Source organism: Jaculus jaculus, chromosome 11 (assembly GCF_020740685.1).
Source record: "Jaculus jaculus isolate mJacJac1 chromosome 11, mJacJac1.mat.Y.cur, whole genome shotgun sequence".
Taxonomy (NCBI): Eukaryota; Metazoa; Chordata; class Mammalia; order Rodentia; family Dipodidae; genus Jaculus; species Jaculus jaculus.
Window position 1 is genome coordinate 4,962,322 of NC_059112.1, and position 27,816 is coordinate 4,990,137.

General features: G+C 39.0%; 1 protein-coding gene across 2 annotated transcripts; it reads left to right on the top strand.

The window, feature by feature from the left end:
- Positions 1 to 1,735: 1,735 nt before the first annotated feature.
- On the top strand, positions 1,736 to 27,532 carry LOC101605548 (UDP-glucuronosyltransferase 2A1). 2 transcript variants are annotated; one of them, XM_004665365.2, is made up of 6 exons: positions 1,736 to 2,450; positions 18,036 to 18,184; positions 21,773 to 21,904; positions 23,503 to 23,590; positions 24,043 to 24,262; positions 27,253 to 27,532. In XM_004665365.2, exons 1-6 carry the CDS (start codon positions 1,736 to 1,738, stop codon positions 27,530 to 27,532), a joined length of 1,584 nt encoding a protein of 527 aa, XP_004665422.2. The 2 variants fall into 2 exon arrangements, with proteins under 2 accessions (XP_004665422.2, XP_012805811.2); XM_012950357.2 differs by having other exon boundaries at positions 2,126 to 2,201.
- The last annotated feature ends 284 nt before the right edge of the window (positions 27,533 to 27,816 follow it).

The following is a 27,816-nucleotide window of genomic DNA, read 5'->3' on the forward strand; positions in this document are numbered from 1 at the left end:
GATTCCTCCCATGTAAGTATGGATCAGGCTGGAAAAGTGGAGAACATTTTGCACAACAGAAAGTCTGCACAGACCTTTCAGATTGAAACTTAGTACATGAATTATATTACTGACCACTAAACATTCAGGACACATTGTGAATTTCCCTGTGGTAATAAAAGTCACTGTTATTAACAATCTCCATTGTGATACAGGAGCTCAGAAGACACAGTTTTAAGAAACCATTGACAAGAAATTTATCATTTCAGATCATCTATTAATATAGAAAAATCATTTTGGGTTTCTTTATGGACACATTCTTGGAGATGGAGAATTTTCACAAGAATCCCTTTACTTAGGTGACAGGCCTCTATTATCTAATAGCTGATATAAAATCTCACACTGCACCAGCATGTGTGTGGAAGTCTGTAGTAAACAGTCTCCACATAGTTGAGACGAGGGATTCTGGTTTAATCTGATGGGGGGATCCGTCCTCACAGCGAGTAAATAGATTATGAAGAGCCAAAAAGTAGGGATGCCAAAAGTAGCACCACTTCTTTTCTAAGTTTGCTGTAAGAATTTCTGAAGCTTTTAGGTGGTAGTTCTCCATCTGATGTGAGAATAGCTATAGAGCTCAAGTTTGAAACTTTTCAACATGAGAAATGTTTGAAGTTAACATATTCAAAACACTGTTCAAGGCTGGAGAGATGGCTTAGTGGTTAAGCGCTTGCCTGTGAAGTGTAAGGACCACAGTTTGAGGTTGGATTCCCCAGGACCCACGTTAGCCAGATGCACAAGGGAGCGCACCATCTGGAGTTTGTTTGCAGTGGCTGGAGGCCCTGTTGCGCCCATTCTCTCTCTATCTGTCTCTTTTTCTCCCTCTCTATCACTCTCAAGTAAATAAATTTAAAAAATGAACAAAAAATATTAAAAAAAAGAATAAAAACACTGTTCAACGTAAGGTATTAATAAATCCTAGCTATTACGAAAGGCTGAGTCTAGATGTAAGAGTGTATTATGTACCCAAGCTAGCTATCTTTCTAATGGAATTTTTGGCATAATAAGCTTGAATCAACAATAATGTTCAAATATAACCTATTTGACCAGTGACATTCTCCACAACCCACTACATATATTTTATTACATATTTTAATCATTTAGTTATGGTATTTTCTCATTAATTAACAAAAGAATTTATCAACTATATTGGCAAAGTAGGAAAAATATTACACTTATTAGATATATTTGTGCTCCATGATGTGCTTTCTGTCACATATATTACTACTGCTCTAACAGTGTTTTATTATCACTAATGCAATCATATTAAACAACTACAATCAAAAAGAAATTTAGCACTAGCATCCTTCTGTGTGTGAATTGATTGTGATCCCTTTTGAGCAGATATTATCTTGAAATGAACTTAGAGTTGGAATGTACACAGATTCAATTGACTTAATGGGGAAAATTGTGAAGTGATCAGTTTTGGGAATTGATGAATTTGACGTGAAAATAACAAGTAGAATGCATTCATAGTGCAAAAGGATCAAGGAGCAGAAATCACAACATAGAACAACAGTGTGAATGACGAGACAGGTCACTCCACAAACGGTGATGGTCAGAGCGTGTGGAGCTGCTACAGCTCTCCCATTTGGTGGAGAGGTTATTTGGGTATCAGTGGCTGGTATCAATCCTGATCAATGTTTTTGTCTTTCTTCTGTACTTGGAAACCAGAGAAATGTGTGCATCAAGCCTCATCATGTGGAAAAAATGTCTGCTGTGGTCTCTTCAGATGAGCCTCCTTGGAGCCACTTTTGGTGGGAACATTCTCATTTGGCCCATGGAAGGCAGTCATTGGCTAAACGTTAAGATAATCATAGATGAGCTCATTAACAAAGAACATAACGTGACTGTCCTAGTGGCCTCTGGCGCACTTTTCATCACACCAACAACTAACTCATCTCTGACATTTGAAATCTATCAAGTGCCGTTTGGCAAGGAAAGAATAGAAGGAGTGATCAAGAATTTTGTTTTGACGTGGCTGGAGAACAGACCATCTCCTTCAACCATTTGGAAATTCTATCAGGAGATGGCCAAAGTCATTGAGGACTTCCACATGGTGTCTAAAGAGATCTGTGATGGTGTTCTGAAAAATGGGAAGCTGATGGCCAAGCTGAAGAAAGGGGCGTTTGAAGTGCTGCTCTCAGATCCGGTATTTCCTTGTGGTGACATTGTAGCTTTAAAGCTGGGGATCCCATTTATCTATTCCTTGAGATTTTCCCCTGCATCCACAGTGGAAAAGCACTGTGGGAAGGTACCATACCCTCCTTCCTATGTTCCTGCAATCTTATCAGAACTCACGGACCAGATGTCGTTCACTGACAGAGTGAGAAATTTCATCTCCTACCATCTCCAGGACTACATGTTTGAAACTCTTTGGAAGCCATGGGATTCCTATTACAGTAAAGCCTTAGGTATGTGGCCATTTTATTTCAGTATTTTGACATAAAAACAAAACCAAACAGTTCACTTTAATTCCCATTCTGTAATTTCCGTTCCACCTATTGGTGTACTGTTACTACTGCTATCATGTGACAGAAAGATAGTATATTTTAGATGACACCATTCTGCAGAATTACAGGATGCTATTTTCTGATTTTATGGGCTTAACGATATCAACTATTCCATGGATAAAATTAATTGATAAATGGTATAGTGTGCTTGCACTGCTCTGGCCTTACAGGTGCAAGCCACCACACCGAGCTTTTATGTGGGCACTGGAGTTCAAAACACAGGTAGGTTCTTGCGCTTGTGGGGCAAGCACTTCAGTCACCGAGGCACCTGTTCAGCTCCAAAACTATCAATTAGGGTTCACGGAAGTCATCATAGTCTCTGGGTATGTTAACCACTCTCCACAAAACTCAAGAGCAGCTCGTTGTTCCCTGCATGGGAACGACCATCTTGTTTCGGTGTCGTGGAGATCACCAGCACAGGTCCAATGATGGCACATGAGCCTTGAAGATACAAAAGAACGGAGCACATCACACAGACCAAACTGGATCTTATTAACGATGAGGAGAGATAAAGAAACACAGAAATTCATAGAAGAATGAAGCTGCAAAGTTTACTAAAGCTCCTTCATGTCTCCAGACACGTAGTCAACTAACGTATCTGATTATGAACCGTAGCTCAGTTACTATCTGGGCTGAATGTCCACGGAATATTCCTGGGTCCTTTTGGATTGCTACCTCTTTATGTTGTCTCCTCTGTTTTTAACAACTGCTTCTCAACTTTGTGGTTATAACTCCCGTGATTAAATGTCGTCTATTCTATGTTGTAAGATTATCCCACAGTTAACTTTCCCAGGTTGAGTTCTCAGAGTCACAGTCCTCATTGTATTTTTTCCTGTAAGTTAATGCTGGCGATAGAAGACTATTCTAATCTCAAGACATGAGCTAATCTTTCTTAACAATGTGTTCATGAGAATGTAATGAAGATTTCTATAGATGTTCTTACATGTGACTATTATACATGGCACCATCTTGCTAATAGAATTACACTCTTCAGACTTGAATAAGTACATAGATCTGTTTGTACAAAAATCAGTCATCTTCGTACCTGTGACATGAACACTCATTTTCAAATAAATCAGGTAAGAAGCCAACGTTCTGACATGATGGGGTTAGTAATCCTTTCACTGCCTGACACTGGCGTGTAACAGGAAGAAGGACAGTGGGTGCATGCAATGGACTTGCGAGATTTTCCATCTAAAAGCCATGTAAATTTATCATCAGCTTTTCATTAATTGCTATAATTAAAGTATTTGTAATAAATTCGTATCCATTTGGCTCTCAAATTATCACTGATAACTAATAACAAACCACTTTCTTCTAAGATTGCATTGCTGTGGTATCATATACTAAGAGCCCCAGAGTCCTTAAGCTCTGCTACATAATAACAATAGGGTATGATAATGTTAAAATTACTTATTTTGCCTCATGGCATGGGTATTTTGTTCAAAATCATGGATGCCATGTATATTGATGGTATTTGGTATTTATTGATCTTTTCTGATGCTCCAGAAACTGTTACAATACCTGCACATAAATTTTGTTAAAGAAATCCGTACAGCTGATTTATTCTAATTGAAGAAAATCATTATCACAGGTACAAACATATAGGTTTCAAAATATTCAGCAGCAAGAAAGAATATCATGTGATATAGTGTGAAAAAATATATTTAAACTTAAATTTTCTCACATCGAAACTTCAATGTCCTTGAAATTCTATGATTTTTCTTCTCATTTTAAATTTCAAGTGGAAATTTTAGTTATTTGAAATATTTCTAAAACCTTTTAGATAATAGTAATAGATAATTTATAATTTATTTGTGTTTAATTTTTTTATTTATTATTTCTTTGCAAGTAAAGAAAGAGGGAAGGAGAGAGAGAGAGAAAGGAAAAGGGAGAAAGAAGAGAAAGAAAGAGAGAGAAATCACCCGGACCTCTAGCCATGTCAACTGAAGTTCAGATGCATGCACCATTTTGTGCATCTGGCTTTATGTGGGTCCTGGGAAATCAAACCCAGACCATTAGGTGCCGGGCTCAGCCGGCGGGGCAGGTAGTGCTGAGGGAAGGACCAGGCCTGCTGGTTCCTCCCAAGGGGTTAAGGAGGAAGATGAGCATTGGAGGACTCAGACCTCTCCTAACCACGGTAGAAAAACCACACTGAGTCGGGAGTCTTTTCGAAGCAGGAACTCACAGGAACTCTCTTTCTTGCTATGAGCAGTTGCCTATATAATGTTGAGGATGAAGGCAGGGATTTTAGGACAGGGAGTGGCGGTGGGGGGGGGGGTGCTGGGAGAGGTAAGGGCCAATAGTAAACTGTGACTATTGAGATGGTAATTTCAACTCCTGCGTGGAAGTAGCAGGCCAGAGCCATTAGGCGTCTCGTCTCGCTGAGTCCTAGCTGGCCAGAGACAGGTCGCCAAACTTCAGCTAGGCTCAGGAATTTTCACACCTGGGCCATTCAGGGCCCAACAATTAGGCTTTGCAAGCAAGTGTCTTTAACCACTAGCCATCTCTCCAGACCTCAGTTTGGTTTTTGAAATCTGTTGTTCTATCTTTTTGTCCTTAATCTGATGCATGATGTTTCACTGGGCCCTGTAGTAATTAGTTACCTTGCTACCCCTTAAGGCATAGCTCCCCTTGTGACTCTGACATCTGAGGTGTGTTGTCTGGGGATATTGTTTCTGGATCTTAGAGACCTGTGCCATTCATCTCTAACAGAAGGAAAGAAAAATCTGTGAATATGTCAAGTATGTTAGTTTAAAATTGAAAGGTAAAATTTCCTTTTATTTCCACTGACTTTGTACACACTTTTAAGGAGAGTTAGTTCAAAATTTGCATGGCAGTGTTCAGAGACTATAAGCATTGTGTATAGTTAAGAAGCAAGTTTCTTCCTCTGACAACTACCAAACAAGTAGGTTTCTTAAAGAAGCACCCTTTACATCATAAATAAGTATATATTAGAGCATTATATATGAAAATTAAATAAATAATCTCTCCTAATGAAGGCAATTTGAAATAACAGCAAACTATCTTTTACTTAAGTGTCATTTTTTAATTTTAACAAGTTTTACTCTTTTATCCCCTCACCCCTGCTCCCATTACCTGAGGGGCCCTTCTCAGTGGGGCGCATATTCCCTGTGGGGGTCATGAAGGCCCTGGTCAGTCCCTGTGTGGTAGCACTGAGGGGGGTGCACAGTGCCTCAGGGTGTTCCTACTCCGTGGCTCTTACAGTCTTCCTTTCCCCTCTTCCACAACGTTCCCTGAGCCATGGCAGGCCTGTTGGCAAGCGGATTTCATGTTAAACTCTCTGTAGCCTCAAGATTCTGCTTTGGTAGGTTTTGATTGATTGCTGAGCTGGTTGTCAGGTTAGCAGTAAGAGCAGTGTTCATGTCCAGGCTTCCTCGGCAATTTCTCCTGGACCCCAGCAATTGTAGTAAAAGAGGCATGTCTCATGGTGGGCAGCCAGCTATCTTCTTGTCTCATTTTCTCTCCACCATCTATAAAATAAAGCAGATACTATAAGCAAGAGTGAGAGCAGCGTGAGTTATAAGGGGTGTGCAAACTTATGTGAGAGACTTTTTGGGTGTGAAAGCTCACGGTTCTTCTCCAGAGGGCCGTGAGAGGTTCTCTGTGAAGTCCGAGTTTCCTGACCATGGGATTCTGACTTGGCTTCCAGTACCAGGTATGAGGTCTCTCCCACTGAGTGGGCCTTGTGTCCAATCAGAGAACAGTTGCTTATCCACAGAGGTTGTGTGCCACTATTGCACAAGTGTGTGCCTCTGGTCCAGTTGGTTGATTGTGTAATCTGCAGGGTTTTCTGTTTGTTTTTGCTGTTGGTGACCATGTCCTGCAGTGGCTCCAGTAGGGATTTCCAGCACTGTGAGAGCGAGCCAGGAGGGAGCTCATTGCCCTTTCCATTGCAGGATGATATCCGACGTCCTGTGACAGCAGTCTGTGGTGTCGTCAGCAATAGGGTCTTACATTTTAGCTCCGGTAGGTAATCAAGTGTTTTGGCCTACATTGTTTGGGGGATCTCATGGGTCTCCTGGGCTTACAGCTGTCTGTCGGGCATAATCTAATTCTGGGCCTGGTATTTACAGCAGCCAAAGCCCATGATTTTAGGGTTAAGCTTTATCCACCTTTTGTCCAGATCGTTTCCCTCTCCTTCTGTACTGGTGGTTACGTCTTATAGAATGCTATCCAGAATAAGGATTTCTGGGGAATTGATTCATGTTGCTGAAATGTAATTTTAAAATATTCCTGTGGGCTGAGTACTAACTGAGCCCAAATGCTTACTATAAAATAAAGTGCTAGAAATGAATAAATAATTATTTCAAGTTACTGAGCCCCATTTATATTCTTAACTCAGACATATTTGACATGACATTCTTTTACCAATTATGGAAGCTTAAATCTCTAAGATAACATATACATGCATGTATAAACATATAATTTATTTGTTATGCTTTTATGCATTTTGAATTTTCCATCAGAATATTTCAGGCATATATGAAACTAGAGAATATACATAGCACATATCTGTTTTGATACTAATGGGATTAAATTCTCTTTACCATGAAAGTATAATTTCAAAACAAACACATGTCTACTGTATCAGCAATATATCATTTATTATTCATCACAAATAAGACAATTGCTCTACTGTGCAGCATGGGCCACTTAAAAGTAGCAAACAGATTTTTTGAAAACTTTGCCAAAGATCAAGTAGCTGTAGCTGCTTGAACCAAGGGCCAGGTCTCCAATTCTGCCCCAGGGGTCTGCTCTGCATGGCTGTGTTTACACCACTACCACGCTGTTTTTGTTACTGTGGCCTCGCATTACAGATCTAGATCAGGTAGGATGATACCTGCAGAAGTGTTTAGTTTCTTGTTTAAAAAATACCAAGCATTGAAAAGTTAAGTAAGTGCTGCAGTGCCATTTTTGAGATTCTAAGGTACATTTTCATAAGTTTTTAAATGATCATAATTTTTAGTAAATAAGTAAATCTTACATAGCTTTCGATGGTTTGCTATCTCTAAAGAGTCTGCCTTTTACTTCCATATCATATATACATACATGATTTCATGAGTTTATATAAAATCAATCACAAGTAAGACAAAACATGTCTGTCTTTCTGAGATGGATTTGATTTCATTAATATGGTTATCTCTGGTTACATCCATTGTCCTTCAAGTTACATAATTTTATTCTTCTTTATGGTTGAACAAATCCATTGTGTATATATGTGCCATTGTGCATTTCGATCCCTTTACGACTGCGCCCAACTGCTCTGTCAATACGGACTTTCTACAAAGAGCTAGGAAAGCTTCTAGATTCCGAGGATGGCACATTGCATAATTTAGCTGTTACAAATCATGCTGCAACAAACATCAGTGTGCTTTGTTGATGTAGAATCCGAAAGAAGCACATTTTGTAGTGGCTTTGCAGATAATTCCAATTTAAACAGTAGTATAAAAATAGAGTCATCTCTGATTTACACCTAAGAAGAGTAAGGACGACAGGGTCTAGATAATTCTTCAGAGTCCAATATTGGTAGAAGGACCTTTTTTAAATTATTATTCTAAGACTACTGAACTCTGGAGCCCTGCTTAATCTACTAAAAGATTGAGAAACTGACCTGGGTTGCTTCACTGTGTCAGGAGTTATCTTTATTCTTTTGTATAAAGATGCCATATAGAATACCGTGGTTCCATGAAACAAGAATGTGAGAGACAATAATACTGTCAGAGAAAAATCCAAAGGTAGTGATTTCCTCTACCAACAAGTCTAAAACATTAGGAAATATTGGTGAAAACTGCCACTAAGTGAAAGTTGTTATTTTTCTTGGCTTCCTAATGATGAGTGATAATGCCGTCCATAATGATATGATTATAATCCCATCCACATAACTTTATCATGTCAGGCAGCTCAATTTTGGTTTGGTTATCTCGTAAATGAAAGAAACCGCTTTGGTCACATAACACTGAAAATGTCTAGTAAGAAAATACACGTAAACGTGTTTTACAAGGAGGGAAATAGTCTTTTGACAGTATGGGATTGCTATTCTTACTTAATCCTAATTTTAGGAAAAGAGATTATATTGAGGATACTTTTGAAAACTTCAGTTATTATGAAGTACACAGACACCAAGCTTATAGCTTCTTAGTTTCCTTTTCTTTATAATAGGACTAGATTTCTATCTATACTGTAATCGTGTTCATGCATATAAAATTTGATTTATACTGTTTTCCTTTAAGCCTATAGATCAGGGACTAGAGAGATTTCTCAGTGGTTACAGACCTTTGCCTGTGAAGCCTGATTGCCTGAGTTCAACTCCCAGGACTCATGTAAAGCCAAGACGCACAATGTGACACATGTATCTAGAATTTGTTTGCAGGGCTAAGAGACCCTCGTGCACCCATTCCCTCTGTCTTTGCTCTCTCCCATTCTCCCCCTCTCTATATATATTTTATATATAAAGTCTGTAGATCTGTTGATCCATGAATGAGTATAGTCACCATATTCAATATAATTTTATTTGAAACTCTCCACCTAAATGTATTGAAGTTTTCTTTTCATCTTAAAATGTCCACAGTAGGATGATTTCCACAATGAATATCACCATGATGATATTCCAGCTGCTTTGTATTAACTTAACTCTGACTGAAATTGTACTCAGTGGGAATGTGCTTGTTTGGCCTACGCATGGTAGCCACTGGTTAAATATTAAGATCATTCTAGAAGAATTGATGCAGAGAAACAACAGTGTGACTGTACTGACTTCATCAGAAACTCTATTCATGAACTCCAGTGCTGACAATCTTATGCATTTTGAGAAGATACCCATTTCTTTCCAGAGGAAAAATGCATATGATATCATTGAACAAATGATAATGCTATGGTTGGACCACAGGCCAAGTCCTCTCACCATGTGGACTTTCTCCAGAGAACTAGGGAAGCTGCTAGACTTTTTTTTCCAAATTAATATAGAGACCTGTGATAATGTGCTGAACAACCCTACACTGATGGCCAGACTTCAGAGAGGCAGGTTTAGCGTGCTGCTGGCAGATCCAGTAACAATCTGCGGGGAGCTGCTGGCCCTGAGGTTAGGCGTTCCATTCGTGTACACGCTGCGCTTCACTCCAGCCTTCACAGCGGAGAGGCACTGTGGGAAAATCCCAGCACCGGTCTCCTACGTTCCTGCCGCCTTGTCAGAGCTCACTGACCACATGACTTTGGGTGACAGGGTCAGAAATAGCCTATCTTACCTCCTGCAAGACTATATATTTCAGTCCTACTGGGGAAAATGGAATTCATACTATAGCCAAGTTTTAGGTGAGTCTTGAAAATGTTGTTATTAATGTTATAAAAATTGTTATCTAGAACAATGTTCATTCTTTTATAAATTTTAAATTAGCTTACAATACAAGGTAATTTCCTTTACTGGGTAGAAGCTTTTAACTTTGCATAGTCCTATTTTTAAATTCTTGGGGCTACTTTCTGGGCTTCCGGGTTCTATTCAGAAAGCTCCCGCCTGTTCCTATACTCTGAAGTATTTTCTGGGATCCTAGGTCTTATTCACAAAGTTTCCGCCTGTACCTCTATCCTGAAATATTTCCTGGGCCACTGGGTTTCATTCAGAAAGTTCCTACCTCTGCCTGTGCCTCTCTCCTAGTGTTTCCCCGGGCTGTCAGTTAACAGCTCAGAACATTCCTTTTTAAATCTGCCTGAACTGATTTCTATGCAGAGTGGAGGCTGTGCATTCTCCTGAGGGTGGATTTCCGGTTTTACTAGCATCATTTCTTCAACAGGCTCCCTCTTCTCCAGTGTGGGTTTCTCACACGTTAATCATAACATGATGTGCTTTGCTCATTTAGCCAGTTTTCTATCCCATGGCACATGCCAGACTGAGGGTAATGTGCTGTCTCCATTAATTCTTTGATTATTGCCTCTAGATAAATTTCTTAGAGGAGGTTTTGAATTGCCTTATTAACTGCATGCACTCATCATTGAATGAAAAGAACTGTGTACTTATGTAGGTAATGGCTTCTCATTGTAAAAATATTTTTTCAAATATAAATAAAAGCACCTTTACAAAAGTACATGATGCCAGAGTTCAAACAGATACAATGGAAAACAGTCCAAGATGACATGTAAATTGCATCTTCCTTTTGCCCTTCATTCTTTACTTTGTTCATAAAAAGTAATTAAAGAGCATTAAGGCAGTCATGAGAAGCCTGAAGACTGAGGCTAGCGATGTGGCTTAGTGGTAGAGTGCTGGCCCAACATGCATGAATCCTTATGTTCAATCGCCAGTAAAACACACACACACCACCACCACCACCACCACCATGAGAGGTGGGAGAGAGAGAACAGTGAAAGAAAAAGTTCACATCCTGCCCCTTCTGTTTACTATGTGTCTTTGGCCTCAGGTGGGGCCACTCTCTCTCCATGGTGATGGCCTTCAGGAGCCTAAAGCTTTCTTACCTTAAATATTCCTTAGGAGAATCAAATAAAGTAATATCCATAGTGGAGGCAGGTTCTAGTTGGTTGTTTATATTGCTTCTTCTTTTGGTTCTCATGAGATTTTCTTCCTCATGGTTTTCATTCCTGAGTGATGTTCCTGCAGTGCTGATAGTCCTTATGGGGTTATTGAGCAGCACAGATTAATATCAGATGCTACCATGGATACCTGCTTATAGAAGTTAAGTGCATAATATTTCCCTCTTATACATCTGATACTCCCCTTTTTTATTTCTCCACATACTGTACTTCCTTCCTATTCTCCTTGTATACTAAAAAAAAAATTTCCCGGGCATGGTGGCTCAAGCCTTTAATCCCAGCACTGGGGAGGCAGAGGTAGGAGGATCGCCATGAGTTTGAGGCCACCCTGAGACTAAGTAGTGAAATCCAGGTCAGACCAGGCTAGAGTGAGACCCTACCTCAAAAAAAACAAAAAAAGAAAAAAAAATGGATTCACTGAGTACCAATTCAATGCTTGTCATTTTTTCCAGGATTTACAAATGCAATAACCAATTCTGAGAAAAATCACCATGGTAGAGCTTATAGTCTAAGAATTAGAGACACATAATACATAAATACATAAAGTAAGTGTAGTGTATACTAAAATAAAGGACTATTTGTTCTAAACTTGTACTTTTAATATTTTATTTATTTGCAAGCAAGCAAGAGATAAGAGAGAGAAGATTGATGAAGGGGCACACCAGGGCCTCTAGCCACTGCAAACCAACTTCAGATGCATATACCACTTTGAGCCTCTGGCTTTATGTGGGTACAGGGGAATTGACCCCAAGACCTTAGGCTATGTATGTGAGCACTTTTTTCTCTGAGCCATCAAGCCATCTCTCCAGTCCAAAAGTTGTGCTGTTAAATAGAGGGGTCATGGATGTTCAAATGAGAGGGTAACATTTGAACAAGGACCCAAGGGTGCCGAGTGCTTTACCTGGGGCAAAAGCAGTTCATGCTTAGAAAAGAACAAGATAGGCTACGGGCATAGGAATACAATGACTGTAATTTGACTTTGATCTTCCCTCTCACAAGTAAAATGCATGTGCTTTTTGTTGCCGTCCATGCTGGAATATTGTTCATTAAATTTCTATCAGTAAAACTTTTAAGTTTCATGGAATTTGTGTGGTGGGAAGATATTACACATCTCACATATATAAAATATATGAAATACAATTAAATTTTGTGATGATATTTGAAAGTATAATTAGAAATTGCTAAGAAACATGTGATTTTATATTCTTTATAATGTAACAGCTATATTTGGGAAAGATTTTAAGTTTCATATGCCTTGAGTCACATTTAAATATAAATTTCAATGTTATGCATATTTTATTTCTGAAGGCATTTGAAAGCTGTTTCCATAATAATTCCCACTGCTCATGTGTGCATTATATACTCCCTGTAACAGGTACTGCAAGAGGTGAAAATGTGCTTTCCCTAAGTCAGGAGATTACCAAGTATGATGGTGAAGATTCTGGAAAGTACACATGTTTATGGGTTCTCTTTTCACTTGTTCCCTGTCTGGTATCAACTTAACGACTTACTTCAATTCTTTGAGTCACAGTTATTTATTGGGATTTAATAATTTCACTGGGCTCTGGGAAAATTCATTGTGAAGATGCTAGGCCATTTGTAAAAGCTATATTAAATACCTTTACACCAAAGTAGTATTGTTTAGTGGAAAAAGGTTAATTACACTATCAATGAGGTCTATACTTAGCAACTGTCACGTACTTCCTTCTTAAAGGAAGCCTTGGCCATTATATAATGTGTGAAAAAGCCTTTGTAAAACAAAAATAATAACAACAAAAAAACTTCCCAACTTCTCCTTTTACAGTATAATCTAGAACCAGAAATCATACCCTTTGAGAAATTAAGTACTTCGTTTAAATCCTTGTGCTCCTTGTGTTACTAAACAAGTTTGAACAACCAATATTTTGTTTGGAGTACAGTGAAAAGAACTAGAAAAGTTTAGTTCCACTTTTTCATATGTTTATACAAAGTATTAAATGGCAGCACCCGGTGTCTTTATGTGAACTGGAACAGAGTAGGTACATTATTTTTATATTATATTTGGACACAGTAGATTTCTGTGTCACTTCCGTTACAATGGCCATTCTTCAGTTCCAGTGGGGTGTGGGGAGCCAGTAGAAAAATGACCTGTTGAACTATGGCAAAGAAAAGCTCCCTGTGTCTTGGAGATAGAGGTAAGTACAAGAAAATACCCAACCAGTGTTCCGTGAGCCTGCTTTCTGCCCCGCAGGAAAGATTGTAAATGTCATGAATGGAATGACCAGCACTGGGGCTGCAGCATCTAGCAGAATCGGAATGTCAGGGAACGTGGGCTCCTCCTGCCTGCATTTCTAACATGGTGCCATCCACCATGCTGTGTTATATCCAGAAGACACGTGTGGCTGGCTACCGCACCTTGGGTTTTAGCAGCAAAGCCTGTGAGAGTACTAAATCCATTGTCTTCATATGCGATTAAACTCAATGGCCTGTGCTATGGCAATAACATACAAAATTAAGTCATGTCCCATACTGTGCCTGGGCTCAACTCTATCTTGCTGTAAAAACACGTGACTTTACTGAATGTAGTATAGGTGGGCTTTCAAAAATGTAAGACTGGGGCCTGGAGAGATGGCTTAGCAGTTAAGGTGCTAGCCTGCAAAGCCTAAGGACCCAGGTTCGATTCCCAGTACCCATGTAAGCCAGATGCACAAGGTGGCCCATTCTTCTGGAGTTTGTTTAATGTCTGGAGGCTCTGGCACACCCATCACCTCTCTCCCCACCTGTTTCTTCCTCTCTCCCCCACTCTTGAATAAGTAAAATATTTTAAAATAACTTCAATACTTATTATGTCAAGGGAAATCTTTATGCTTTGTTTAAGTCTGTCTTCCACGAAGAAACAGAGATCCCCATGCTATGAGCCACCAATGACAGCAGCCAGACTCCAACAGAACATGCAAGAGATGGCCTGTGGGAGCATTTCACCCCTGCCTGGCCCATTTGCACATGAACATGAACAAGAAAAAGTTCAGTAGATTGGCTCTGCCTATCCTAGTCAGAATCAGGAGCAGAAGCATGACCTAAAGGTTCTTTAAAGAAAGTTCTTTAAAGACAGGATTTGGGACTGGGGAGGTGGCTTAGCGGTTAAGGCTCTTGCCTGCAAAACCAAAGGACCTAGGTGGCACATGTAACTGCAGTTTGTTCACAGTGGCTGGAGTCCCTGGTGTGCCCACTCTCTCTCTCTATCTGTCTCTCTCTCTTTCTCAAATAAATAAATGAAAATTATGTTTACAAAGGACAGAACGTGGGCAGCTTTTCATGCCATGGGGACCCTGTGAAAAGACTTCTAGCCCAGAGTAACCCCATTTGACAAAGAGTTCTATTTTCCCTTCTGTAAAATTACTCAAATTCCGTAGTTCACTATCCAGTGGTATCTTTCAAATGTGTGACAATTCACTCTTTACAATAATAGAAATAATAATTACAGTTGTGAAACAGTTGTATTACTATTCCTCTTGGTTTATGGAAAACCTCTGATATAACTTGATTATATGTTTAATGGCACAACATTAGAATTATGCTACTTACAAATTAGAAAAGAATCCCCACTGAAGCAAAAAAAAATGATCACTAGAACTCTAGGTACAATCCTCTCATTATCCTACCAAGCTGTTTTCTTTAGCATTTCAAAATTATGTTCTAGATTCCTAACAATAGCTAATGTAAATGTTTACATACATATCAAATGCCTTAGATTGTTCAATGTCCTTCTAAATGTGATTATCTTTAAATTTACAGACCAAACTAATTCATAGAGATAAATATCAAGACATGTATGTCCCATTTTTACATCTCTTTTAAAAGTAGGGAGATCACAGACATCATGGAACATACTCGCAATCCCAGTTGCAGGAGGCAAAAGGAGAAGGAAGGATATGGCTAACCCGGGCTATGCGGTGAGACCAAATCTCCAACAGAAAGTCAAAACACAACTAAGAAGAAAGTAAAGTAATAAAAATGAGCACAAGAGGTATAGTTCTAAAAGTGAAAATGTTTAGGGTTGAAGTGGATCAATGATGCGATGTGATATGCCGTTAGTTTCACCCCAAACAGTGAAACTTGTGTCTTCTATGTCTAATTATCTCATTTTGCTATTTGTTTCATCCCATTTTCTCTTTCCCTTACAGAAATGCTAATGAGAAATGGCATCCTTGTCTTAGATCAAGAACTGAATTCCATCAACCTTTGTTTTCGGATGACCTGTGACTCCTGAAGGCGATGTAGAGCCTAAATTAGCACCAGCATCAGAAGGGCCTAGTCATATTCTAGGTCAGCCTGGGCTAGAGTGAAACACTCCTATGTAGAAAAATCAAAAAGTAAAAATTTTAAAAAGCAACAGAGGGGTTGTATAAGCTACTTTTATCATTTCTATGCCAATATCTGACAAAAGCGGCTTAAGGAAAGGAGAGTCTCTTTTTGGCTCACAGTCTAAGGTAAAATCCATCATGTCAAGGCATTTCAAGGAGAGAGGCTCTAATTCTGACAGTAAGGGCCTGAGGCAGCTGGTCACACATCCCCATTCAGGGAGCAAAGAATGATAGATGCTGGTGCTAAAGTATTTTCTCTTTTTAGTCAATCCTGGGGTGTCAGTAACGGGAAAGTGTCACCCACATCTAGGATGTGTCTTCCCAACTGAGTTAAACCTCTCTTGAAACCCTCACAGGCACACTCAGAGGTGTGTTTCCTAAGCTATTCCAAATCCTACCAAGTTGACAGAGAAGAATCACCATGATGGGGATTACTAGATTTACTTTAGTGACAGTACACATTTCTGGTAACCTATCGCACTATAAGGAAGTAGAACTTTACTTAGTATTTACATATTTATGATTTATGTATTTATGTTTGTCAGTGATAACACTATTAAGTTTGCATAATTTATAAATTTCATTGTTTGAAAATTTAAAGGTATGCATGTGCATAATGTCTTAACAACTCATGTACTTATTTGTTTGTTTGTTTATTTAGAAAGGGAGAGGCTGAGAAAAAGAATGGGTGCATCAGGGCTTCCAGCTACTTCAAATAAACTCCAAACACATGTGCCTCCTTATGCATCTGGCTTCATGTGGGTACTGGGGCATTCAACCCAAGTCCTTAGACTTCGCAAGCCAGTGGCATAGCTGCTGAGCCATTTCTCCAGCCTCATCTATTTGTGTAGATGCACTACTGCTTCGTGTGATTTCCTTGTTATTGTCTTCTCCATTGTGCATATAGTGTACCTCTTTAACTCTTTCTTCCTCTCTCATTTGCCTCTGCTCTGTGTTCCTCGCAGGCATACACTGCATGTAGCGAGTATCCAATAATCTACTTATTTCCTGTGTAGCCCATCATAAATTTGTTCTTCCTGCATACTTCAGAAGGAGTTATCTATAAACTGGCCTGAAGGATTTTGCTCTTAGAAAATGATCCATGAATTGTCCCTGTTGATTTTCTCTCTTGTCATTGGAAAGAACTGAACATCGGGAGAGCTTAGCAGAGTTATCTATACATATGAACTTAGCCGCTGTGGCTTGTTACCTCTGAGAGATCAGTATTCTCTACCTGATAACTCTTCTCTTGTCTACAGCAACCCCAGTTTAGGCATGTGCCCCTGAGTTCATCCAGACTCAACTCTATCTCATTAGGTCATCATGTACCCTTAAGTAAGAAATTAAATAGATGAAAGACGTTATGTAGTAGTTATACTATTTATTAATTGTATATTCTTTACATAATTATGTACTGTTCTTATAGTTACTTATATGAAAATATAACTGAATAAGTATAATTATGAGGTAAATATTAATTTAGAATTTTTGTTTCATAAGCCATTAGCCTAAAAGTTAAATTGTAGATAATTTATTGAAGTTTTGCTAACATTTGTATATATATTGTTTAAATTTATTGTCTTTATGTTTCACTGGATTCATAATTGTAAGGGTGAATCAGTGCTTTCAATATAGACTTTTAAAAGGATAAAGAAATGGTTTAGTGATTAAGCCACTTGCTTGTGAAGCCTAAGGACCCAGGTTTGATTCCCCAGTTCCCACATAAGCCAGATCCCCAAGGTGGCACATGAGTCTGGAGTTTGTTTTGCAGTGGCTGGAAACCCTGGCATGCCCATTCTCTCTCTTTATCTATCTAATAAATAAGTTAAATATTTTAAAAACGTATAGACATTTTGAGACTGTTCTTTTCTTAAATTTATGCACATAAAGTTCACTGAGAGAATTAGTGATGAAGAAGGGAAGTAGCATCCGAGGCCTTCATGAATGCGTGGGCTGTCCTTTCACATTCTGTGACCTCAGCTCATGCTTCTCAGTCATGAGACTAAGACTGAGGACGTGTGTGCACATTCCGAAGCGCCACCTAGACAGGCCTGTAAGAAGAGGCTACTCACCTGGCTGCATGCCATCACCAGTTCTCAGCTGCAAAACACGTGTTCTGTGTGAATTGTTTGAGGTTATTATTTGAAAATACTCCGTTTCTTCAAGTAGCTTCTAAAACTAATACTTAATCTTTTCCCTTTCAAAAAAAAATCATTTAATGGACATAGTGAAGAAAATACCTGATAATAGTTATATTTGTATCTCACATGCCAAAGTGGGCTGTAATGGCTAAGAATTCATCAACAATTTTTTGAGGAAAAAAAATAATGACCAACCACTTCAAGGATGGGACTGACTCTGGAAGAGAAGATGGACTGAGTTTTGGGGTTCACTACCTCCCAATGCTCTCTTCTCCCATTCCACATTATCCTTCTTCACTCCCTTTAACATATAGTCACAAAAATTATCCTCGAGGATCTAATATTTCTTCCTAATATAAAAGAGTATTGTCATTTTTTTTTCAGAACTACTCAGCAAACCTTTCTGCTAATTTTCTCCACCCAACTTCCTGTATGTTCTTCAGGGAGACCCACTACATTATGTGAGACAATGGGCAAAGCTGAAATTTGGCTCATGAGGACATACTGGGATTTTGAGTTTCCTCGTCCATACTTACCTAATTTTGAGTTTGTGGGAGGACTGCACTGCAAACCTGCCAAACCATTACCTAAGGTAGGTCTGTGATGGTGGAGATTTTAGGTACTTTGTAGTCAAATACCTGATTTCCCCTCCACAGGTACAGATTCAGTCACAGGTTTCTTTTCCTCTTCATAAGTGAGTCTTTCATGATTCATACAGGATCGTTTGGACTTTAAGAACTTGTGCTGCAGAATAAAATAATTGAGGAGGGGTATAAAAAACATGCATCTGTAGTGTGGATACTGGGTTGAAACAAGGGAAGCCAGAGCCACCGAGATCACCAAGGACATGGTTACAGGTTTCCTGATGAGCCTGACAGAGCCATGCACAGGGTCACGTGCCCACCTGCTGCATAGAGAAAGAGGCCTTCATCCAAGCAGGCTGAAGGCCATCACAGTCTGCAAGTGCCCACACACGTGGATGCAGGGGATGACTGGACAATGCTGACTTCTCCTGTCATAGGAACAGTCAGTGGAAAAGCTCCTTTAAGTTGTTGATGATGAGTTCTGCTTTGGCCTTAAGGATCAAGGCAATTTTTAAAATAATTGTTAGAAAACATTTGGTCATTCTCAACTGAAAGTATTTCAGATAGGTTGAGAATCACCAGCATGAAGTAAAAGTAATAAGATGGATAGATAGACTGAAATAAAGCATTGTTTATTCATAGGCGTAATGTTGAGATTTTCTGAGTAAAAATGAAATTGTATATCACATTCTAGTATTGTTTCTATGTGGGTGCCTGTATGTGTGCACAGTCACCTGTGTGTGTGTGTGTGTGTGTGTGTGTGTGTGTGTGTACAGGCTAGAGGGTAACCTTGAGTGTCACTGCTCAGGAATGCCACTCACCTTTTTTATTTTATTTTATTTTATTTTATTTTATTTTATTTTATTTTATTTTATTTTAGAGAGTGACAGACAGAGAGAAGGAGGCAGAGAGAGGAAGAGAGAGAATGGGTGTGCCAGGGCCTCCAGCTACTGCAAACAAACTCCAAACACGTGTGCCCCCTTGTGCATCTGGCTTAAGTAGGTCCTGGGGAACTGAGCCTCGAACCAGGGTCCTTAGGCTTCACAGGCAAGCGCTTAACTGCTAAGCCATCTCTCCAGCTCTTCACTCACCTTTTTTGTACTGGATCTTTCACTGGGCCAGAGCTTTCCCAGTAGCCTGAACTTTCAGTGAGCTCCTGGAATCTCCCTGGTTCTGCCTCCCTCCCATTTTACAAGCGTGCAGGCGAGCGCTTGACCCGCTGAGCTGTCTACCCCGCTCCACAGTCAGTGTCATTGAGGAAAAAATTTACAATGCTAGGGATGTTTAAAAGAGAAGCATTGAAAGGAAAAAGAAAATTGATAAATTCACAAGAACACTATTTATTTATAAAAAGGGAATGAAAAGACAAACCTTTGCTTTTTAGCCATCAAGCATGAACACTTTTGAAGGTTGCATATTAAATGGTGCTAGGAGATTTCTCTTTGGTTGGTCATTTTTGTTTAGGCTGTGTAAGTTTTATTTGAATTTATACTTTTTATTTTAGTATTCTGAATATGCTCTATTTACCAATCAAGTTACTATTGTGAAGGCAAGCCTTCCTGATTCATTGGTAATAATAAATATTGATGTAAGATACAGAAAGATAAATGGCATCTATATGGCTCACTGAATAATGCTGCACACCTCATCACTATAGTTACACTCCTTCATCCACACACATTCTCTTTTCTCTCTCTAAAAAAGAACCCTTAGAATTAAAATATATATATCCATTTGCAAGCAGAGAGAGACAGAGAGAGGAGAGAGACAGACAGAGATAATGGGCACATCAGGGCCTTCAGCCCCTTCAAAGGAACTCCAGATGCATGTGGCTTTACATGGGTACAGGGGAATCAAACCCTGGTCACCAGGCTTTGTAGGCAAGAGCCTGAATCACTGAGCAATCTCCCCAACCACAATTTTTAAAAATATTTTATTCACTCATTTATTTGAGAGAGATACAGAGACAGGAGGCAGGGGCAGAGGGGAAGAATGGGTACACCAGGGCCTCCAGCCACTGCAAGCAAACTCCAGATGCATGTGCCACCCTGTGCATCTGGCTTACATAGTTACTGGGGAGTCAAACCTGGGTCCTTAGGCTTCACAGGCAAATGCCTTAACTGGTAAGCCATCTCTCCAGTCCCACAATTTTTTTTTTGATAAACAGAAAAATGATCATATTCTAGACTCAGTTTGACTAGCAACGTAGTCTTTTACCAAGTAGAGTACCAGCCCTAGCTTACGGCTTTATTGTGGATACAGAGTACAAGGGCAGCAAGACAGTTAAGTAGAAATTCAAAAGAAATGTGGTACAGATGAGTGTGTGTGTGTGTGTGTGTGTGTGTGTGTGTGTGTGTGTGTGTGTTACAGTCAGTGGACCTCTGTTGAGGACCTGAGCGGAAGTGGCCGTGTCCTGGCCTGGTGTGGCCGTGCAACGTGCAGCTCCAGAGGGGAAGATCCAGTGCAGGAGGCTGTCCTAACCTCCCCACTGAGAGGTTTCCTGAAAACTCAATCAAGCGCAGTGTAACAATTGCTGACATGTTAGAAATCTTCTTCTGATATTAAGTAAGCTGATCATAGCAGGTCACATTCACTTAAGACAGCTAAGATATCCCCCTTTCTTTAATTTTATATCCATAATTTGAAAAATATAGTGATGCCAGGGTGACCACAGAGAATGCAAGACACATTTCTAGAAGGTCATATTCTCATAGATTATTAGGTTAAAGGTCCTAATTCAGGAATTAGTGGTCACTCTCAAAACTAAATGAGGACTCAAGGAATTTTATTTGAAGAGAAATTTATAGGGATTTTTAGCTATGGCATTTATATATGCATATAAATAGTATTACAATTGTATGGGATCTTATCATCATGATATGAAGAAGTAATGTTTTATAAATTCTATTATAATTATAGTGTAAGGTTAACTGTGTTATTTTCTTCTAGAATACATTACTACATGTTACAACCTTAATACATTCCCTAGATATAAGAATCAAGTTTATCAGTGGTGTAGCCCTAGTAAATTGCACATTCCATGGTTAGTGGGAGGGGATAAGAGAGAGAAACTGAGGGGAATGAGATTGAAATACTTTAAAAAAATGCATGAAAACAGAAAATGAAAAACAGTTTTAATATTGAAAGGCAGAACACTTGTCTACAGGAAGGTGGATCAACCAATTAATAACTTTGTGTGTAGCAGATATTCAAGTAGTTTCAAACACATGACTCTTATGCTTCATTTCATGGTGTATTTTCTCATTTGCCATAATTCTGTGTAAGTTGGGAACATTAAACATTGAGAGTGACGACTGCACTTACCACGAGAGGCGCGGTCTCGCTGCCTGCTCCCTTCTATGATTTGGTGCCACATTTGTTCTTGGACGTATCTTCGGCAAGCTTCAGAGATGCACTGTCTTTTATAAGGACTAACTGGTCCTACATGTCACAGAACCAAACCAGTCTAAGAATCTCTCGGACACATCTTTTCATTTTTCTACCTAGACCTATGTGTAAAAAAAAAATCTCCCCACACCTTAAGATACTGGATTGAGATTTTTTTTTTCTTAATAAAAAGGATGTATTTGCTGCAGGAAATGGAAGAATTTGTCCAGAGCTCAGGGGAACATGGCATTGTGGTGTTTTCTCTGGGGTCCATGGTCAAAAACCTCTCAGAACAAAAGGCCAATCTCATTGCCTCTGCCCTCGCCCAGCTTCCCCAGAAGGTCAGTACAACCTCTGATTCTCAGAGCAACGCAGCTTCTACTGATGGGAATGATTGCTGCTAATGACGCCCTTTGCAGACCGATGTTTAAACCCATTTCTACTGAGTATAACTAAAGCCAACCTTAAATAAATATATAAATGGTGTATTGACACATTTATGTGTGTATGACACATGCATTCCTATGAGAACACAAGCTTTTGTTGTCATTTACTTTAATAGAACAGAGATGAAAAGCTTAGGTCACTTAAAATCCTATATCCAGCATCAATTGCTACCAGAAGCTCTGATGTGTGGTTCAGTGCCAATGTCCAGGATAAGAGGAGGTTAAACTCAGAGAGATATTATGTTTAAAAAATAACTCCAACATTTTAAGTTTCATTAAAACTTTATCAAAATGTTTCTATAGAAGTATAAACCTATATCCAAATGTGGTGGACTATGTCTTTAATCCTAGGCAGAGGTAAGAGGATCATTGTGAATTGGAGGCCAGCCTGGGGCTACAGAGTGAATTTCAGGGAAGCCTGGGCTAAATGAGACCCTTCCTGAAAACAATAACAAAAAGGATGTAGAAGTTGGCAACTATAAACTACACTTTTTTAAATTAAATGCAGTTAAAAATAAATGCTATTTTAAATATAGTATGCATCATTTTCTGATATATAAAATTTAATTAACTGATGCCTATAATAATTCTGAATTTTTATTCTCTATATATTCCTATTGTTAATCAAACTAGAATGTTTCATATTTATATGTTATTCTAAGTGCCTGAAATAATATAGAGTTATTTGCTAATTAAGCATCATAAACTGTAGATTTTAATTTCTACACTTGAATTTTACAGCTGTCCATATTTAGTAGTAATTCAGTTGGAAGCTTATATTCTTCCCTCTCAATATTATGCATTTTGACCTCTTAAAATGTTTTATTTATAAATTCACATGTGTGTATGTATGCATGAGTGTGTGTGCAGATGCATGTGAATTTGCATGTGCATGCATGTAGAAGCCAGAGGACAACTTTGTTGTTCCTAAGAAAAGCTGTCAATGTGTTTTGCTTTTTGTTTTGCTTTGTTTTTGAGACCAGGTGTCTTGTTGCTCTGGAGCTTGCCTGTTAGGCTATAATTGCTTACCAGGAAGACCCAGAAACATTCCCGTCTCTCCCTTCCCAGTGCTTGACTAGAGGCACCAGTACCGCAGCCAACATCTTTACAGGAGTTCTGGGTATGAGTCTCAGTCCCTTATGCATACAAGGAAGCATTCAGCTGCCTGAGCTATCTCCCAGCCCCTAACAAAATGCTTTATAAGAAATGGGCTCTGAGCAACAAGTATTATATGAAAAATAGATTATAAAAAGAACATTACCCGCTTCTCACTGTATCCCAAACCAAGACATCCTAAAATCTATTAATAGAAGCCACTGTGAACAGGTGGACATGAACAGTCCTGCTATGTATTTACAAACTGCTATGTCTATACCTGCACTGTAGTCACTCCTAAAGTAGGCAGGTTAGGCTCATTCTAAACAATTCTCCATCCTTTAACACACCCCCACTTTGAGATTTTACTTGCAGAACTACAGCACTGTCTTCCACAGGTTTTGTGGAGATACAAAGGACAGAAACCAGCCACACTGGGATCCAATACTCAGCTTTTTGATTGGCTCCCCCAGAATGACCTTCTTGGTAAGACCCCTCCCCCCACCCCATCCCCCAGGAAGAAAGACTATGAAATCTGGCAACAGATTATCTAAATAACTAACATCAAGTGGGTTGAACATACTTAATAAGTAGATATCCACTTTTCACTTCCAGTTTTAGGGCGGAGATAATTAAATTAAAAGGCCATTAATTTCATAGATGTGTGCTTCCCCAGGCTCATTAAAATCATCTTCATTTAAGAATCTCATCCCACTTCAAGTCTCGGTCACATTTCTCCAGCTCAATAATGTCTCAGACAATGAAGTTTGGGACGTCTCTCTCTCGTGCTTGAGACATTCATAGAAAATGTAGTCTTAGTAAATGTCTTGCTTGTACTGTAGATTTTTTTTTTTTTTTTTGCCAGCCTCTGCCTCTGAAAGTCTACCACTGTGATAACTTGAAATCCATACCTACTTCTAACTCTCTCCTCAAACTAGGACACCCCAAAACCAGAGCTTTCATCACCCACGGTGGAACCAATGGGATCTATGAAGCCATTTACCATGGGGTCCCTATGGTGGGGGTCCCCATGTTCGCTGACCAGCCTGATAACATCGCTCACATGAAGGCCAAGGGAGCCGCCGTGGAGGTGAACCTGAACACCATGACAAGTGCAGACTTGCTGGGGGCCCTGAGGACAGTCATCAATGAGCCTTCGTGAGTGCTGTGGCTGGGAAGCCCTCCTTCCCTCCGATGAGGCTGTCCCTCATGCGGGAAGATTCCCAGCATCTCATGCCTTGTAAATGGTTTACTGTCCAATCATTAGCTGAGACTAGAGTCTACCATATTTATTTTGTTCCCAACTACTGAAGTAATTTCCTGAAATTGGAAAAAAAAAAAACCCTGACTTCAAATATTCTATCAATGTTTCCCAGATATAATAATATGACTATATAAAGTATTCTTTAGTTTTCATAAGTCAGTACATAAATACTTAAATATAAAACATTAGTTCCAAATTGAATAATAACGTGCTCAATGCTATTCATTCAGAAGTAATAATTAATATTCATAGTTATTAAACATTACTTAATATCTATTTCTGAATAAGTCACAATTTTTAGAATAGTATGGAAACTACAATTCATGAACTGGGTTGGGTGTTAGGAACATCAGTAAATCTTACTGTGATTTTATTATTTTCCATTAATGTTGACTTCAATATCTAATTATCTACATTCTCACTAAGTTCTTAGTTTCTGAACATTGATTCATTTAATAAATATCAGAGTATGAAAATTCTATGATTCCTCTAAACTCAAGTGCATGGAATGTTTATCAGATTTCCTGCTCAATTTTAAAATGATTGATTCCAGAAAACAGAGTCAGAAATATTTTTTTAAAAATTCCAAGTAAATACATATCATTTAAAGTAACTTCACATCAACTCTAAGCCTAATAAAGCCTCATGAGAGTAGCTGAGAACACAACTTATGGTGTTTATATTCCATTCTGATTCCAAAAACAATTAAGGAATATTAAATATCAGCAAAGTGTTTGACTTTCAAGCAGAGGACTTGACCTTGGATCTGTAGCACCTACATTAAAAAAGAAAAAGGGGGCTGGAGAGATGGCTTAGTGGTTAAGCGCTTGCCTGTGAAGCCTAAGGACCCCGGTTCGAGGCTCGGTTCCCCAGGTCCCACGTTAGCCAGATGCACAAGGGGGCGCACGCGTCTGGAGTTTGTTTGCAGAGGCTGGAAGCCCTGGCGCGCCCATTCTCTCTCTCCCTCTATCTGTCTTTCTCTCTGTGTCTGTCACTCTCAAATAAATAAATAAATAAAATTAAAAAAAAAAAAAGAAAAAGGCATTATGATGTCACCCAGTGCTGGGAAGGTGAAGACAGGAGGGTCTCTCAGCTAGCTAGTGCAGCTCAAGGTTCAGGCATAGACCGTCTCAAAAATAAGGTGGAAAGAAATTGAGAAAAATACCTAGTTTATTTCTGGCCTCCACACACAAGTATGCACACATGCATGAACAGCTGCACACAGACACACATGTACAGGTTAAAAAATGACATTTCATCTTAGCCATTATAGCAATTTTAATTACTCAAACTCTTTTAATAGTCATATCACTAGTGCCTGAAGTAAAAATATGAATATTGTCTGTGATTAGCCTGCCTCATTTATTGAAAATAGCATAGATTTTTAAATTTGATGCCACAAAGAATTTTATAAAACATATGTAAGTTTAAAATCAAAATCTCTAACTATAGCTATGGAGAATTTGATTTCAAAATACTTTCCCACCACTATATTTTGCCTAAAGTACATTGGCATGATCATGTGAAAACTACTATGTTGATTTCAACTACATGCAGTTCAACACATTTTAACTTTTATTTAACTATGTATGAAGATTGCATGTGGATAGCCAATCCCCTGCTGCTGAGTCTAGTGGCACACCCCATGTGAATGAAGACCACATTCACATTTCTCCATTCTCGCAATGTCCTGTCATGACCAGGACCATCTCTTCACAAACTATGTCACTCTGTCACCCCCATGAATGCACTCTAGAAACTGACTCTTAGCAGAAATGAAAGTGAGACAATAATTCTGCCTAAGTTACTAGGAACTAAGCGAATATATGTCTTGTCTTGTACGTACACTCAGGTTTCTTGCAGATATCATTATAACTGTTAATTCGTTTTTTAAAACTTTATTTTCACCTTCCATATGTAAACAATATACTATAATCCCACCCCACCACCTTCTTTCTACCCTCCCAAATCCCCCCACACTGCATCCCTTCTTCTTTATAAGTAGCATCTCTTCTGTTTTAATGTCACCATTTTTTCCTCCTATTATGCAGGTCTTGTGGAGGTAGCGTCAGCTAGTGTGAGATCAAGGCCACTTTGTGTCTGAGAGACCATACTGTAAACGTTCCTCTTATAACTGTTAATTCTTTCTATTGTGTTACTGAATTGATTAGGGACTATAGTTCTAGGGAACTATTTTGATTCCTGTAAATATTCAAAGTTCATGTGCATGGATATGCCTTCACATTTTTTATTCAGTCATCACATTGCCAATAGAAGCAATGTGTACCAAAGAGTAATTATCACAAATGCAACAATCTCAAAAACCTAATATGACCCACAGACGTTAAATATTTGTTCCCTATGTCTCTCATATGAACTACTCAGAAGCTAACGGCCATGCATGTATATTACTGGTTAGTCACCATCTTGATCTTGGTACAATATTGTACAGATAGTTCACATAACATCCAAACTCATTTGTAAGCAATGAGGCTATATATTCCCATCTATTAACTTAAGTTTTTCTATTTCTGCATTTCACCACATTGCATTAAGGGTACTTCTTCCACACTTTACAACTTAAAATCCTATGAAATGGGTAAAGTTCAAGAAAGCATTTTGCTGAGCATGGTGGCACATGCCTTTAATTCCAGCACTTGGGAAGCAAAGGTAAGAGGATTGCCATTAGTTCAAGGCCACCCTGAGACTACAGAGTGATTTCCAGGTCAGCCTGAGCTGAAGAAGTGAGACCCTACCTTGAAAAAGCAAATAATAATAATATTAATAATCTTTGTCTAAACACAATTTAGGCATTGACATAAAACATGGATTATATACTTACCTACAATAAAAATTAACTTCTGCCTATGTATTTGCCTTCTAGTTATAAGGAGAATGTCATGAGACTATCCAGAATTCACCATGACCAGCCAATGAAGCCCCTGGACCGTGCAGTCTTCTGGATCGAGTTTGTCATGCGTCATAAAGGGGCCAAGCACCTCCGGGTGGCAGCCCATGACCTCACCTGGTTCCAATACCACTCTCTGGATGTGCTTGGGTTCCTGCTGACCTGTGTGGCAGCTGCTATATTCCTGGCTGCAAAATGTTGTTTGTTTTTTTGTCTAAAATTTGGTAAGATTGGAAAGAAGAAAAAAAGAGACTAGATCAAGAAGAAAGAGGGACAGATCTTCCTGTGTTTGGCAAAGTCCTGAACGAGGCATTCCCATAATTTCCATCCATAAGGACTATGCCAAACACCCACTTTCATCCTATATTCAAATACCTCTCCCTCTATCTTAGCCAGGAAGTAAAAAACAGAATTCAACACAATCACTAACTACCAAGTGGGTCTTTTCTTCCCCTGTCAGTTCCCAGATGGCTTTACCTCTCAATTTCCCTGCATGAAGGCACTATTCACTCCAAATATGTTATGCTGAAAGCATCATTT